Source organism: Myotis daubentonii, chromosome 11 (genome assembly GCF_963259705.1).
Source record: "Myotis daubentonii chromosome 11, mMyoDau2.1, whole genome shotgun sequence".
Classification (NCBI taxonomy): domain Eukaryota; kingdom Metazoa; phylum Chordata; class Mammalia; order Chiroptera; family Vespertilionidae; genus Myotis; species Myotis daubentonii.
Window position 1 is genome coordinate 51,460,092 of NC_081850.1, and position 13,997 is coordinate 51,474,088.

Consider the following 13,997-nt stretch of genomic DNA (forward strand, 5'->3'; position numbering starts at 1 on the left):
CTGTTCCCCTGGGACAGATAGAGCAGCTGGGTGTTGCCCATTGGACACAGCCCCAGCAGGAGCGTCTGGGACCATGTAGCCCCCAGTGTCAGTCCCGATCATCCCTGGGAAGTAGGTGGCCTAGATTCCAGTCAGCGCAGATTGCTGTCTACATGGGCAGTGGTTTTGGAAACAGGTGGAGTATTTTACATACTATTCCACAGCTGCTTCCAGTACCACCTGGGCATAACCATGTGTAGTCATTGGCCGGTTTATGCCATGCTGTATTCCCCCCCCCTCCCCCCCCCCTTTGCTTGCTTAATTTTTATATAAAACTGTGTTGTTGAAAATTTTTAGAATAGAGAAAATAGTATTAATATAATAAACCCCCATGTACCCATCACCAAATTTCTGCTCATGCAGACCCTGCTATCTTTTTTGTTTTAATATATTTTTATTGATTTTAGAGAGGAAGGAAGAGGGAAAGAAAGATAGAAACATCATGATGAGAGAGAATCATTGATCAGTTGCCTCCTGCATGCCCCCTACTCAGGATCAAGCCCGCAACACAGGCATGTGCTCTTGACAGGAATCAAACCTGGGACTCTTCAGTCTACAGGCTGACACTTTGTCCACTGAGCCAAACCAGCTAGGGCTCTGTTATCAGAGTTTCACAAATGATAAATCACCCAATCCTTAACTTTCTAAAGACCTGAATCTGGGTTCCCCCAGAAAGAAAAGATGGATTATTCTTTGTTTGCTTTTCAGGAATCCTGGGAGCAATAGTTTACAGAAGATAGAAAAGGAGGCGGTAATTGACTACTTTGATGTCCAGGACTGAGAAGCTCAAGATGCACTTAGATGAAAGAATGATTAAGTGGGGATTCATTTGCCAGCAGATAAATCATGCTTATTCCCAACTTCCTGGTGGACTTACAGCCTCTCATACTGTCTTGTATTGATACGTTCAAAGCATGAGTGTGTCAGAAATCCCCTGTCCTCTGATCCCTCAGATGCTGGCTGCACGGTCACTAGAGATTCAGTCATGTATTTTCAGAAGCTCCTCACACCTTCACTGTGATTGCTCAGAAGCTTAGGACATTGGACTTGATTTGGACAAACCAGAATATTAGCCTGAAACCCCCTTTATGACACTTAGCCATAGCCTCAGTTATCCCAGTTATCCATACATCTCCTGAAAATGCCTGCGACATTAGATGTACCTCGCTTTCTTAATCCAGATTGATCACAGACACAAGCAAACTTCTCAGTCTGAAATATCAAACATTGAATTTGATACACTATATCCAGAATCACATGTGTTATGTTGAACCCAGCTATCTTCTGTCAGTCTTTTGCCAAAAACTGTCATAGATATATCTAGTTGAGCTTATTTTAATGGTTCTCAGTACTATTAGTTCTAGATCTAGAGAGATCTAGAAGATGGGTGGCTCTAAAGAATTCCATGTTTTAGACTCCAGGGAGCACCTCATACCACATCGCTGAGCGTTTCTGGTGACAGTCACTTCAGCGATCCACCATGATGGGCGAGAGCAAGCTCCTCCTGCCACGTTCACACTGGCCTCAGTGCGACCAGCGTAGCCCCCCACCTTCTCTGGTTGGGAAAGAGTCTCAGGTGGGCTTAATCTTGCCTGTGTTGCTTTCTCCCAGGCCTTCAGCAGCCATATTAGCTCTCCCTATGTCTGAGCGCTGAACTTCTGTGTGAATAGTCAGAAAAGTCTGTGGACCGTCCAGGGCTTATCCCAGCAGCCCCTGGAGGCGTACTTCAAGCTCCTTTAAGGCAGGTGCATTACCAGTTACATTACCAGTTTGGCCCTCCCCATGGCACCCTCAGCACAGAGGCCAAACTTCCAACTTCCTTCTGCTCCAAAACAAGCCACAAGCCCAGAGCAACAGGAGATTTGAGAAATGACTTTACAAAACTAGCACTTAATTTTCACAGAGCAGGGCTAGCCTTTGGTCCAACCCAGACAGTCTGCCTTGAAAAGCATCAGGTACAGCTGTGGGAACAGAAAATTGGAGGAAAGAGATGATCTGTAAAACCACCTTATGTGGGCCCATTTAGCACAGGTTCAGTGGCCCTATACCCAACAGGAAGCCCACACGCAAACTGTTACATCTTTTACTCAGTGGGTTTAGTGGGTGAACTGTACATTGAGAGCATCTCAGAATCAGCAGGAGGCAGGAAACCTGATTGCAGATTCCAGCTGTCATATAACAACTTGCCACTTGGTGGAATGGAGGTATCAAACTACCTCACCAGCGTGGTGGTGATTAAATGAGATAACATAGGTAGAGGTACCTAACCTATCATAGGTGCTGAACGTTTATAAAAATTATACTTGATATCTGGAAAATATGTCAGCATCTTTAGTCTCCATAATACTAGCCAAGTAAAAGGTTAGAGTGCTGAGCATGCCTCTTCAGGTGAATACTTGTGTGCCTACTTAGCACCCGCCTTGTACTAGGGCTGGGGGCAGCAGATGTGGCCTGTTCTTTAGTTAGTAATCCAGTAGGGGACACATACCTGAATATATATAGTGGAATGGGTTGGTCTGGCAGAAATCGTTCATTAGTCTTATTAAAAGCTGAAGTGTTATACGAGGAGTTTTTTGTGGATGGTAGGACTGGGTTAGCTTTCATGTTGGGGGAAGGACCTCTGGTGGGGAAGAGAAACAGGAGGAAGCATTCGAACTGCTTCTAGAGATAGCAGACTGCCATATGGAGGAAAAGTATGCCAAGTGAAGGTAAAGGGCATGAGGCAAGCCCAGGTGTATGGCTTGTGGTGGGTTTGAGGAAAGGATCTCCCAGCGTGGGCAGACAACTGGAAGTACAGGTGATGAAGCTGAAAGTGTAGGCTGGTCAACTTGAGAGCCATGGGGGAGTCTAAGAGAACAGCTCGGCTGGATTCATGATCTAGAGCTGGAGCCAGCAAACATTTTCTGTAAAGGGCCAGATAGTAAATATTTGAGGCTTAGAACTGTAGAGTTTCTGTTGCAGCTACCATTGTACAACTCTCCCATTGTAGTGTGAAAGCAGCCACAGACAATACACAAGTATTAGAACTCCATTCTAATAACAATTTTATAAAATCAGAATCGCATGTCATTTTTACGTCACAACATATTGTTCTTTTGCCTAACCTTTTAAAAATGTGAAAACTATCGTTAGCTTATGGGTTGTACAAAAACAACAGATGTGGCCATGGACTTTGTTTGCCAAGGGATAACAGGTAAGAGGCCCAGCGGAGAGCTCTGGGAGCGATCCAAGTGAGAGGATAAGGGTGGTGGGAACTGGTGCTGCAGAGGGAAGAGATGTCAGGAGATCCAGGAGGTAGGAGAGGATGCCGGGGAGCAGCAGAGAACCAGCCCCCCACATTGCCAAAGGGACCCCCAGACCCCCTCAGCAAAAAGAAGCTGCTTCTCATTCTCCATTGAGCAGTGGCTTTGGACAAGACCACATGAATGTGGACCAAAGGAAAAGATATCCCTCCACCCCATACATAGAGCCCGTGGGGACCAAGACTCCACGCTTACTCCCCAAGAATCAGGTGTATCTGCTCCCCCCTCTAGCTTCACACTCTCCAGCAGGAGTTTGCTTATGGGGCCAGAGCTTTCCAGAAATCAAGTTCTTATCTCTGGAATTCCCTCTGGCAGAGCTGACTCCTCAATAAATAATGGTGCCCGCCTGGCGTGCAGTAGGGGGTTGTATGTGGGAATGGAGATGAAAGCAGCCCTCCAGGTTGCAGGTCTGTTTGAAGCACCTCTGGATGGTGTCCTAGACAGGACCAGCCAGGCCTCAGGGGGAGGGAGGCGGTGTTAGGTCTTGTGAGGGAGGTGCAAAGTTTCAAACCAAAGGTCCTGAGATTTAGGTTTGGCATGTCCTTCCCACATGGTGCCGGTCTTTGTGCTTCATGCCTAAAAGCCTGGAGACTATTCTCTAAGGAGAACCTGCTGCTGTGCCACCTCTGCCACACTCATCAGGCAAATTCTCCCAAACTCCCCACATGACCCCAGCACAAACGCCCCCTACCATCTCTCGAGGCCTTTCAGAGCTCACAATCCCCCAGGGCATTCTCTAAGCCCATCCAGCCCCTGTCTACAATGGCCCAGACCGAAGGAACAAGGCTCCATGGGATCTCACTTGTGTGTGCCAAGCCAGGACTGGATATCCAGGCCTTGGGTTTCCCAACATAGAGCTGCCCTAGGCCAGGACGGGCCTGAGTCTTCAGGATAAGGTGCATCATCTTTCCCAAACGATTGCCTGGGCATATTCCCAGTGGCCCCGGCTGCCCTCGCCACAGGCTTCATGCTGCACAGCCTCCTGGGAGACCTGGGTGCAGAGAGCCCAGCTGAACTGCTAGGATGCCCAGTTGGCTGCCTCAGCTCTCTGTGTGACTCCAGGCATTTTGCTTCCAGTGTCTGGGCATTGGTCTCCCCATCTGTCGGGTGGGTAGTAGTTCCTCCTTGTACACTGCCCGGAGCCATTGGGAGGGTCGTGGGGAGACGGTCTGAGAGGTCAGAGAGTCTGCCAGTGTCATTTGGCATCTCAGCACGGTTACATCTCTGGAGCCTGTCCCAGGACTGTCTCAAGGGCAGCTCAGTTAGGGGGAAGGAACAGAGCAGTCGCAAAGTTGCTCTGATAGGGGCTGAGGCTTTCAGACACACACACACCCCCTTACTCCACACACCCCAAGTCTGACATCTGGGTGAAGAAGTCAGAAGTCCTTATGTACCCACACTTTCCCAAGGATCTCTTCTGAGCTCATAGTATGCACTAAGCATAGTGTTCATATTTTACTCCTCAAAGCCCCATGAGGTAGCTATTCTTCTTATAACCATTTCACTAGTATACTCTGAGTAGTGGGGTAACCCAAGATCACTCAGTTAACAACTGGAGATCTAATATTCCTGCTAGGTCTGACTCCAAAACCTGTGTCCTCTCCGCTACACAGAGCAGTGGCAGCTGACACTGGAGGCCCTGGGATTGCATGACCCATGAGGTCAAGACAAGAAAGTTTATACTGTACAAATGCTGAGAACACCAGCAACTCCCCCGCCCACAACAGAGGGGTTTTCCTGTAATACCCACGAGAGGGCAGTATTTATCCTCAAAGCCTGGGGATGGTGTGGGGGAGTGTTTTACACTTTGCCTCATGAAAGCTCTTTAAAACTTTTTAGAAGAGTTTATTAGCTTGAATGTATCACGTTTTCATTTTTTAATTTGTTTTTTATTCTTGAGAGTATTACAGATGTCCCTCATTCCCCCCCCCCCTTTTTTTTTTGCTAACTCCCACCCTACTCCAGGCCTTCACAGCACTATTGTCTGTGTCCATTCGCTATGCATACATGCATATAAATTCTTTGGTTAATCTCCGCACCCCCACCACCTTCCCGCTGAGATCTATCAGTCTGTTCCGTGCATCCATGTCTCTGGACCTATTTTGTTCATCAGTTTATTTTGTTCATTAGATTCTACATATAAGTGAGATCATGTGATATTTGTCTTTCTCTGAGTGGCTTATTTTGCTTAGCATAATATTCTCCAAGTCTATCCATACTGTTGCAAAGGGTAAGAGATCCTTCTTTTTACATCCATGTAGTATTCCATTGTGTAAATGTACCACAGCTTTTTTATACATTCATCTACTGATGGGCACTTGGCTGTTTCCAGATCTAGCTATTGTAAATAATGCTGCTATGAACATAGGGGTGCATATGTTCTTGCTGATTGGTGTTTCTGGTTTCTTGGGATATATTCCCAGAAGTGGGATCTCTGGGTCAAATGGCAGTTCCATTTTTAATATTTTGAGGAAACCTGCATACTGTTTCCACAGTGACTGTACTGGTCTGCATTCCCACCAGCAGTGTACTGTGGTCCTTTTCTGCACATCCTCACCAGCACTTACTGTTTGTTGATTTATTGATGGTAGCCATTCTGGCAGGTGTGAGGTGATATCTCATTGTAGTTTTAATTTGCATCTCTCTGATAATTAGCGATATTGAGCATTTTTTCATGTCTCTTGGCCATCTGTATGTCCTCTGGAGATTATCTGTTTAGGTCCTTTGCCCATTTTAAAATTGGATTGTCTTCCTTTTGTTGAGTTATATGAGTTCTTTATATATTTTGGAAATTAGCCCCTTATCAGATGTATCATTGGCAAGTATGTTCTCCCACACAGTAGGTTCCCTTTTCATTTTGATGGTGGCTTCTTTTGCTGTGTAGCAGCTTTTTGGTTTGATGTATTCCCATTTGTTTATTTTTTTACTTTATTTCTCTTGCCCCATGAGATATATCAGCAAAAATTCTGCTAAGTGAAATGTAAGTGATTTTATTGTCTATATTTTCTTCTAGGATGTTTATGGTTTCAGTCACATACACACACATATCCTTACATTTAAGTATTTTACCCATTTTGAGGTTATTCTTCTATCTGGGTAAGTTAGTGGTCTAGTTTTATTACTTAGCATGTACCTGTCCGATTTTACCAACACCATTTATTTGAAAAGACTTTCTACTCCATTGTATGCTCTTGCCTCCTTTGTCAAATACTAATTGACAATAATGATATGGGTCGATTACTTGGGTCTCTGATTTATATGCCTGTTCTTGTGCCAGTACCAGGCTGTTTTTTTATTACAGTGGCTTTGTAGTATAGTTTGATATAATGCTTCCACTTGTTCGTATCTTCCTCTGTTTCTTATTTCAGTGTCCTATAGTTTTCTGAGTAGGTCTTTTACTTCCTTGATTAAGATATCTTATTTTTGTTGTTGCACTGGTAAATGGGATTGATTTTTTAGTTTCTCTTTCTGAAAGTTCATTCTTAGTGTATAAAAATGTCATCGATTTCTGGATGTTAATTTTCTATCCTGCTACTTTGTTGAATTCATTTATTAAATCTACGAGTTTTTTGATGGAGTCTTTAGAGTTTTCTATATACAATATTATGTCATCTACAAATGATAGTTTTACTTCCTCCTTTCCAATTTGTATACCTTTTATTTTTTCTCCTTGTTTGATCAGTGTGGGTAGGACTTCCAGTATTATGTTGAATAAGAGTGGTGAAAGCAGACATCCCTGTCTTGTTCCTGTTCTTAAGGGAAACGCTTTTAGTTTTTGCCCATATGATATTAGCTATAGGGTTGTCATATATGGCCTTTATTATGTTCAGGTATGTTCCCTCTATTACCTCTTTGCTGAGAGTTTTTATCAGAAATGGGGGTTGGATTTTGTCAAATGCTTTTTCTGCCTCAATTGATATGATCATGTGATTTTTGTCTTCCAGTCTGTTTACGTGATGTGTCACATTTATTGATTTATTAATATTGTACTGCCTTGCATCCCCAGAATAAATCCCACTTGCTCATAGAATATGATATTTTTAATGTATTGCTGGATCTGATTTGCTAATATTTTATTGAGGATTTTAGCATCTATGTTCATCAGGGAATGACCTGTAATTTTCTTTCTTTGTAGTGTCTTTATCTGGTTTTGGAATTAGGTTAATGCTGGTCTTGTGAAAAGAGCTTGGAAGTCTTCCCTTCTTTTGAAATTTTTGGAATAGTTTGAGGGCAATACAAGTAGGTATTAGTTCTTTGAGTATTTGGTAAAACTCTCCTGTGAAGCCATCCGGTCCAGGACTTCTGTTTGCTGAGAGTTTTTTTAAATTACTGTTTCAATTTCATTAGTAGTTATGGGCCTGTTAGGTTTTCTGATTCTTCCTGAGTTTTGGGAGATTTTTATGTTTCCAGAAATTTGTCCATGTTACTCAGGTTGTCCAGTTTGTTGGCATATAGTTGTGTAGTATTTTCTTACAATCATTTGCATTTCTGTGGTGTCAGTTGTTATTTCACCTCTTTCATTTCTGATTTTATTTATTTGGGTCCTCTTTCTTGCAGAGAGAACAAGTATTTAAAAAAAAAAAAAAGAGCCAGCTGGTGTGGCTCAATGGTTGAGGTCACTGGTTTGATTATTGGTTGTGGCACATGCCCAGGTTGTGGGCTTGATCCCCAGTAGGGCGCATGCAGGAGGCAGCTGATTGATGTTTCCCTCCCATCAATGTTTCCTTTTTTCTCAGGTCAAAAACTCTGAAGTTACTCTGTAAAAAATCAATAAAAAAATTTTTTAAAAAATCTGAAGTTATACCTGCCTCCTTACAGGCTGTAAGGGAATGAATAAGGGAGAGAGTAACAGGGCCCCTTAAGGCTACTGGAAGACAGGGCAGAGGAGTAAATGATAAGCTATAGCTCATTTTTTGAAAGGATCATTCCAGGTGCTGTAGAGCTGAGTTAGAGCAAGGGAAGAGCCTGGGAGACCAGTCAGAAAACCACTGCTATAATATAAGTAAGAGGTGACAGTGGCTCAAACCTGGGGTGGTGAGAAGTGGTAACACCTATAGGATTTGCTGGTAGCTGCAAAGTGGTATATGAGAGAGGAAGGTATAACTTCAGAGTTTGGTTTTTTCAAAATATATTTTATTTATTTTTTTACAGAGAGGAAGGGAAAGGGATAGAGAGAAACATCGATGAGAGAGAAACATCGATCAGCTGCCTCCTGCACGCCCCCTACTGGGGATGTGCCCGCAACCAAGGTGCATGCCCTTGACTGGAATCAAACCTGGGACCCTTCAGTCCGCAGGCCGACGCTCCATCCACTGAGCCAAACCGGTCAGGGTAACTTCAAAGTTTTTGACCTGAGTAATGGAAAGATGAATTTGCCATTTACTGAAACAGGAAACTGTGGGAAGAGCAGGCTTGGGAGAAGAATATCTGTCCAGTAGGTGGTTGTACATGGGAGGCCACAGATAATGCCTGGATACAGAATTGGGGTGGAAATCTACTTTTGGCAGCTGTTGGCATAGAATGGTATTTAAAGGTTGGTGAGATCATGTGGGGCTGGGGTGCGGGGGTGGTTGTGAAAGAGAAGGGTTCTGAGAACTGTGCCCTGGGCACCTTATAATCTACAGGGCAGCAAGCTACAGACGGCACGAGTCAGATTCCCAGAACCAGAGCTGAGACTGAAACTAAGTGGAGTCTGTCGGGTGAGGGGCTCTCGGATTTTCTTCCAAGTTTCCTAGGAGAGTGTGGGCGTCTCTTGCCCTGACTCATCTGAACCTCCTGAGGGCCCAGGACACAATTCATTGAAGGCCCCAGAGTAGTCAGGCTCCAGACCCAGGGGGCATCATAGAGCTTGGACGCCTCCTTCCCTTTGGCCGCCTCCTCTCACAAACATAGGTGCTCCCCAGGGCTTCTTCATCCCTCCCCGATCCACCATCTGCAAGCTTCCAAATGCCAGCCTGGGCTTCAAATCTCTCTGTCTAGCTCAGGCCCATCTCTTCCCTGGATGTCCCACAGGCACCTGCAATCTAGCATGTCCAACCTTCAGACTGTTTCCTGGTATGTCCACCCCCTATCCAGTTTTCCTAACCCTAGTAATGGACCTCCCCTAGTTCATATTCTCTAATGTCTCTTCACTTGGGGCCAGAAGCCAGGACACAGGTAAGGGAATGTGGGGTGTTGGGTATGGGGTGTGGGGAAGGCAAGAACACATTCTTGCTGGCCCTAGCCGGGCTGTTGTAGGGAGCTGTAGTGACCCCCATGTGAGGAATCCTTATCGGTCAGCAGGTATGTGGTTGAGTCCCTGAAGGACTCAAAGGTGCAACTGTAGATTTATTGGCCTCATCTTTGTGCCTGAGTATGCCTGGCCCTAAGCTGTGTGTCTTCTCTCTCAGTCCCTGAGCCTACTGCCCCCACTCACCCAGGTCCCCCTGCCCTTGGCTCCTGAGCACAGACACAAGGGGAGACCATGAAGTCTGGAAAACTCTACTTGGCCTTGCCCTAGTCAGTTTGGCTCAGTGGATATAGCATCAGCCTAGGGACTGAAGGGTCCTGGGTTGTGGCTCGATCCCCAGTAGGGGGTCATGCAGGAGGCAGCCAATCAATGATTCTCTCTCATCATTGATGTTTCTTTCTCTCCCTCTCCCTTCCTCTCTGAAATCAATAAAAAATAAAAATAAAAAAAAACTCGGCCTTCAACCTTGCTCCATCACCATGGATTACAAAACTGAAACCTGAAGCACCTTACTCCTCTGAGCCTCATTATCCCCACTTTACAGATGAGGAAACTGAAGTCCAAGAGGTTCAATAACCTGCCAAAGTTTGATGAGGGGCACTTGAGTATTTGGGGGGGGGGGGTTATGCATTTGTGTGGTTCTTGTTGTTTTCAGTGTTTTGTTATTTTAACTGTACCTGTATGTAATATGCATGTTTACAGACTACATTCCAATATATTTAAAAAACAAACAAAAACTAGCCAAGCTTGCCGTGGCCAGTGTGGCTCAGTTGGCAGGAGTGTCATCCCATACACACTGAAAGGTTGTGGGTTCAATCCCCAGCCCTGGTCAGGGTGCATGATCAGTGTTTCTCACATTGATTTTTCTCTCCCTCTCTCTATAAAAATTAATGAAAATGTCCTCAGGTGAGGATTTTTTTAAAAAACAACTAGCCAAGATCATATCAATAAGGACTAAAATCCCTACTCTCTACCCCTTACTGAGCCAATCTCCCCAGGCCTCAGTTTCCTTGGATATAAGATGGGCATGATGGCATGAGATCCATGAGAAGGTGTAGAGTGACAACAAACACACTCCCTGCATGCCAGGCATAGCTCATTTTGTCATCCCAGCAGCCCTATGGGGTGGGAACTGTAATTGTCCTGTCTTACCTAAGATCATACAGCTAGTGAGAAGCAGAGCTAGTATTTTGATCCAGGTGTACTGGCCTTTTTCTGTGCTCTTAGGTGCCGTAGGATCGTCTCAGTGGTGCACAGGAGGTCTGGGCTCTTGGCTGTTCCCACTCCAGAGTCAGCATAGAGGTGGGTAAGGAGCCGAGGTCAGATTTGGACTCTGAGTGGTCATAGCCTCCTCCTCCTGAGAGTTTTTGCACGCCTGCCTGGCTGAGATGGCTACTCCCACCCCTTCCAGGGTTGCAAAACCCCACCCGAGGGAGGAGACAGACCAGCCAGACCAGGGTGCTACCTGTGGGTGCCTCTCCCCTAGAGGCCCTGAGTGGGAATGGGAGAACAAGCTGGACAAGGGAGTAAGGGCTCTTCCCAAAGCCAGGACCACTAGGCTGAGCACCAAACCTTTATCTGCAAAGCCCTGGAGAGGCCTGGCCTAGAGCTAGTAGTTCTTTCTGCCCCACCCTTGTCCCCCTCTACAGCCTCAGCTGGATAGGGCATGGGGTGGGTAGGGAACTAGTACAACATGAGGCTTCCAAGTTCTGGAAAAAGTTAGAGCTGGGGGGCTCCCCAGACACCAACAGATTGAGGCCTCTTGTACAGATAGGGAAACGAAGGCCCAGGGAAGGGAGGGGGTCCTCCCCGTGTCACACATCCAGCCCATACTGGGCCTGGGAGTGGAGCCAGGACTCCCACGGCTCATGTCCTAGCCTGGCTCCCAGAGCTGCACAGGTATGTTTCCTGGGTCCAGCCAGGGAGTGGTTACAGGAGGGATTCCATGAGAGTCTGTGTGTGTGTGTGTGTGTGTGTGTGCGCGCTCGCGCGCGCGCTCATGAGAGAGAGGAGAACCCAGATAAGAAACTACAGGCACCTTGATACCTGCCCCGCCCTGCCCTCCCCTCATCCTGCTCTCTTTCCTATCCTGTCCTTCCTTACTTCCTCCCTGCAGTGAAACCTGCCTCTCTCCTCCAGGGACCTCCCTCGCCCTCTACCCTAAGCCTTGGTCTCACCTCTCCTCTAAGCCTGGCCTCAGTTTATCCTATCCCTCTTCTTTGACCTCATCTTCTTTCACCCCCCCGTGCCAGCAGCGGCCCCTCCACGTTCCCACCTCAGAACCTTAGCACTGGCTCTTTCCTCAGCCTGGCGTGCTCTTCCTGTGTGTCCATATGGCTCACTTCCTCACCCCCTTCCGGTTTTACTCAGAGTCACCTCAGTGAGGCCTGTCTTTACACCCACACACTTCCTATCCCCCTTTCCTGCTTTTCCTTCTAACACGTTTTGCACAGAATATCAGCTCTAATGAGAACAAGGACTTTTGTGAATCTTCTTTGTGCCTGTATCCTCAGCACTGCAATGGTGTCCGGCATGCTGTAGGCTTTCAGCCAACATCTGCCAAGGGAATGAAAGGGGTCTGTGCTCTACTGAAGTGCCTGTGATGGGTCGGGCTCATCTAGCTTGACATTGGGATCAGAACCTGCAGGATATTATGGCAACAGGCCTAGAGCAGGTCTGTGGCAGAGCAGTGGACAGTAGGCAGGGGTTCTGGAGGGACCCACTGGCTGCCTTGGCTCTGAGACCATCTCCCAGGGACATAAAGATGCCAGAAGGCTGAAGTAGTCAGTGAGGGACAAAGGAGGGTAGCAACCAGAACCCTGGGACCCATATATGCCTCTCCTACCTGTGACTGAGGCCTTATGGTTATGCTGCTCTGAACCACCGGGAATTAGAAAGGCCACTCTCCTCGTGTTCACAGAGCCACTGAGGTTCAGAGAGGAGAAGAGAGGCTTATCCAGGGTCACAGGGGGAAGCAGCTGGCTGGGACTTCCAGCTGTGGGCCTTCCCTGTGACCCCCAGGCCTGTTCCCTGGTTAAGCTCTCCACTCTGAGATGTCAGACATACCTCTCTCCTTTCTTCCTGGGTCCCCTATAATCTTCCCACCACCTATTCTCATGCTATAGCCGTTTTTCATCTTTTAAAATATATGAAACCCATGTAGGTATGTATGTCAGCGATATATTAAGAAGCACAATCATCTAACCCATAAATTTTTCCCAACTCCAAAACTAGAAAATTATTAATAGCTTGCACCACCCCTGTGCTCCTCCCCATCTCATCTCCCATTTCTATAATCCTATATCCCTGGAAGAACCATCCCCCCCCCCCGCTTTTTTAAAGTAGTTTTATCATGTGTTTGCTCAAAGAATATGTTACTTTTGCATGTTTGTCAACAGTCTAACTGGTGTCATACTGTATACAGTCTACTGCATTGCTTTTTATGCCTCCAAAATATTTCCTTGTTGCAGGTAGCTATTGTGCCTTAGTTTTTATTTATGTATCAAACCTGTTGTATGTGACTGTACTGCAATGTATGTATCTATTCCCATGTAGGTGGACATTTGGATTGTTTCCAATGCCCCCTGACCATCCACTCTGTGCCCCCTTTCAGCCAAATCTCCTGAGGTGCCCACTGAACACCTCACAGCCTCCTCCTGGCTGTGCTCCTAAGATCGTGCTCACTGACCCTTTCACTCTCCCATGGCCCCAGCTATATCCACACACCCACAACTTTTTCAATCTCATTCTTCAACTCTTTTTTGAACTCCAGACTATACAAAAGACATAATTGTTTATTGAGCACTTACTATGTGCCAAGCACTATTCTCAGCATTATATGTTTTATTCCATTGAATATCCACAGCAATGCAAATGTAGGTAATAATAACATTACAAAAACAAAACAAAAACCGAGTCCCAGAGAGGTTGAGTAACTTGCCCAAGACTACACATCTCTTGCCCTTCAAGTCCCATAGACAACTCAAGCTCAACATGTCCACCATATAACTTGTCATCTTCCTTTCCAAACCAGTTCCCCTCCCATGCTCTGCTCTCAGTGGAGACATCTCCAGTGTCACAGGCCCAAGCCAGAAACTGAAAGTAAGACCTGACTCCTGCCTTGTCCTTACCCACTCCTTCATCCAGTGGCAGCCCAAGTCCTAGTTATTAAGCAAAACCCTTCTCACCCATCAGCACTGACCTATTAGGTGCGCTGCTGCTCCTCTCGGATTATTGCCTCTCACCATACTCGTTTGCAGGCCCCAATATCTCCCTTTTCCACCAACCTGCACACAGCAGCTCAGGAGGACTTTCTAAATCTCTTCTCTCCATGTCCCCACCTCCAGAAGAAAGCCCAGCCTCCTCTGCCCCCTGTCCCCTCAATCTGTAAAGTGCAGCAGCCAACCCCTGAAAGTATACCCCCCAAC

General features: G+C 46.2%; 1 protein-coding gene across 7 annotated transcripts in view; it reads left to right on the forward strand.

The window, feature by feature from the left end:
* Nucleotides 1-13,997, forward strand: part of NFX1 (nuclear transcription factor, X-box binding 1) — a 77,433-nt gene that overhangs the window by 55,599 nt on the left and 7,837 nt on the right. For 5 of the 7 annotated variants that reach the window (XM_059657146.1, XM_059657145.1, XM_059657143.1 and 2 more), the window contains one exon: nt 748-4,995. In XM_059657146.1, coding sequence (XP_059513129.1) covers nt 748-820 — 73 coding nt within the window. In that variant the 3' untranslated portion in view covers nt 821-4,995. Of the gene's footprint in view, nt 1-747; nt 13,044-13,997 lie in introns of those variants that run through there. The other 2 variants (XM_059657141.1, XM_059657140.1) reach the window with 2 other exon arrangements.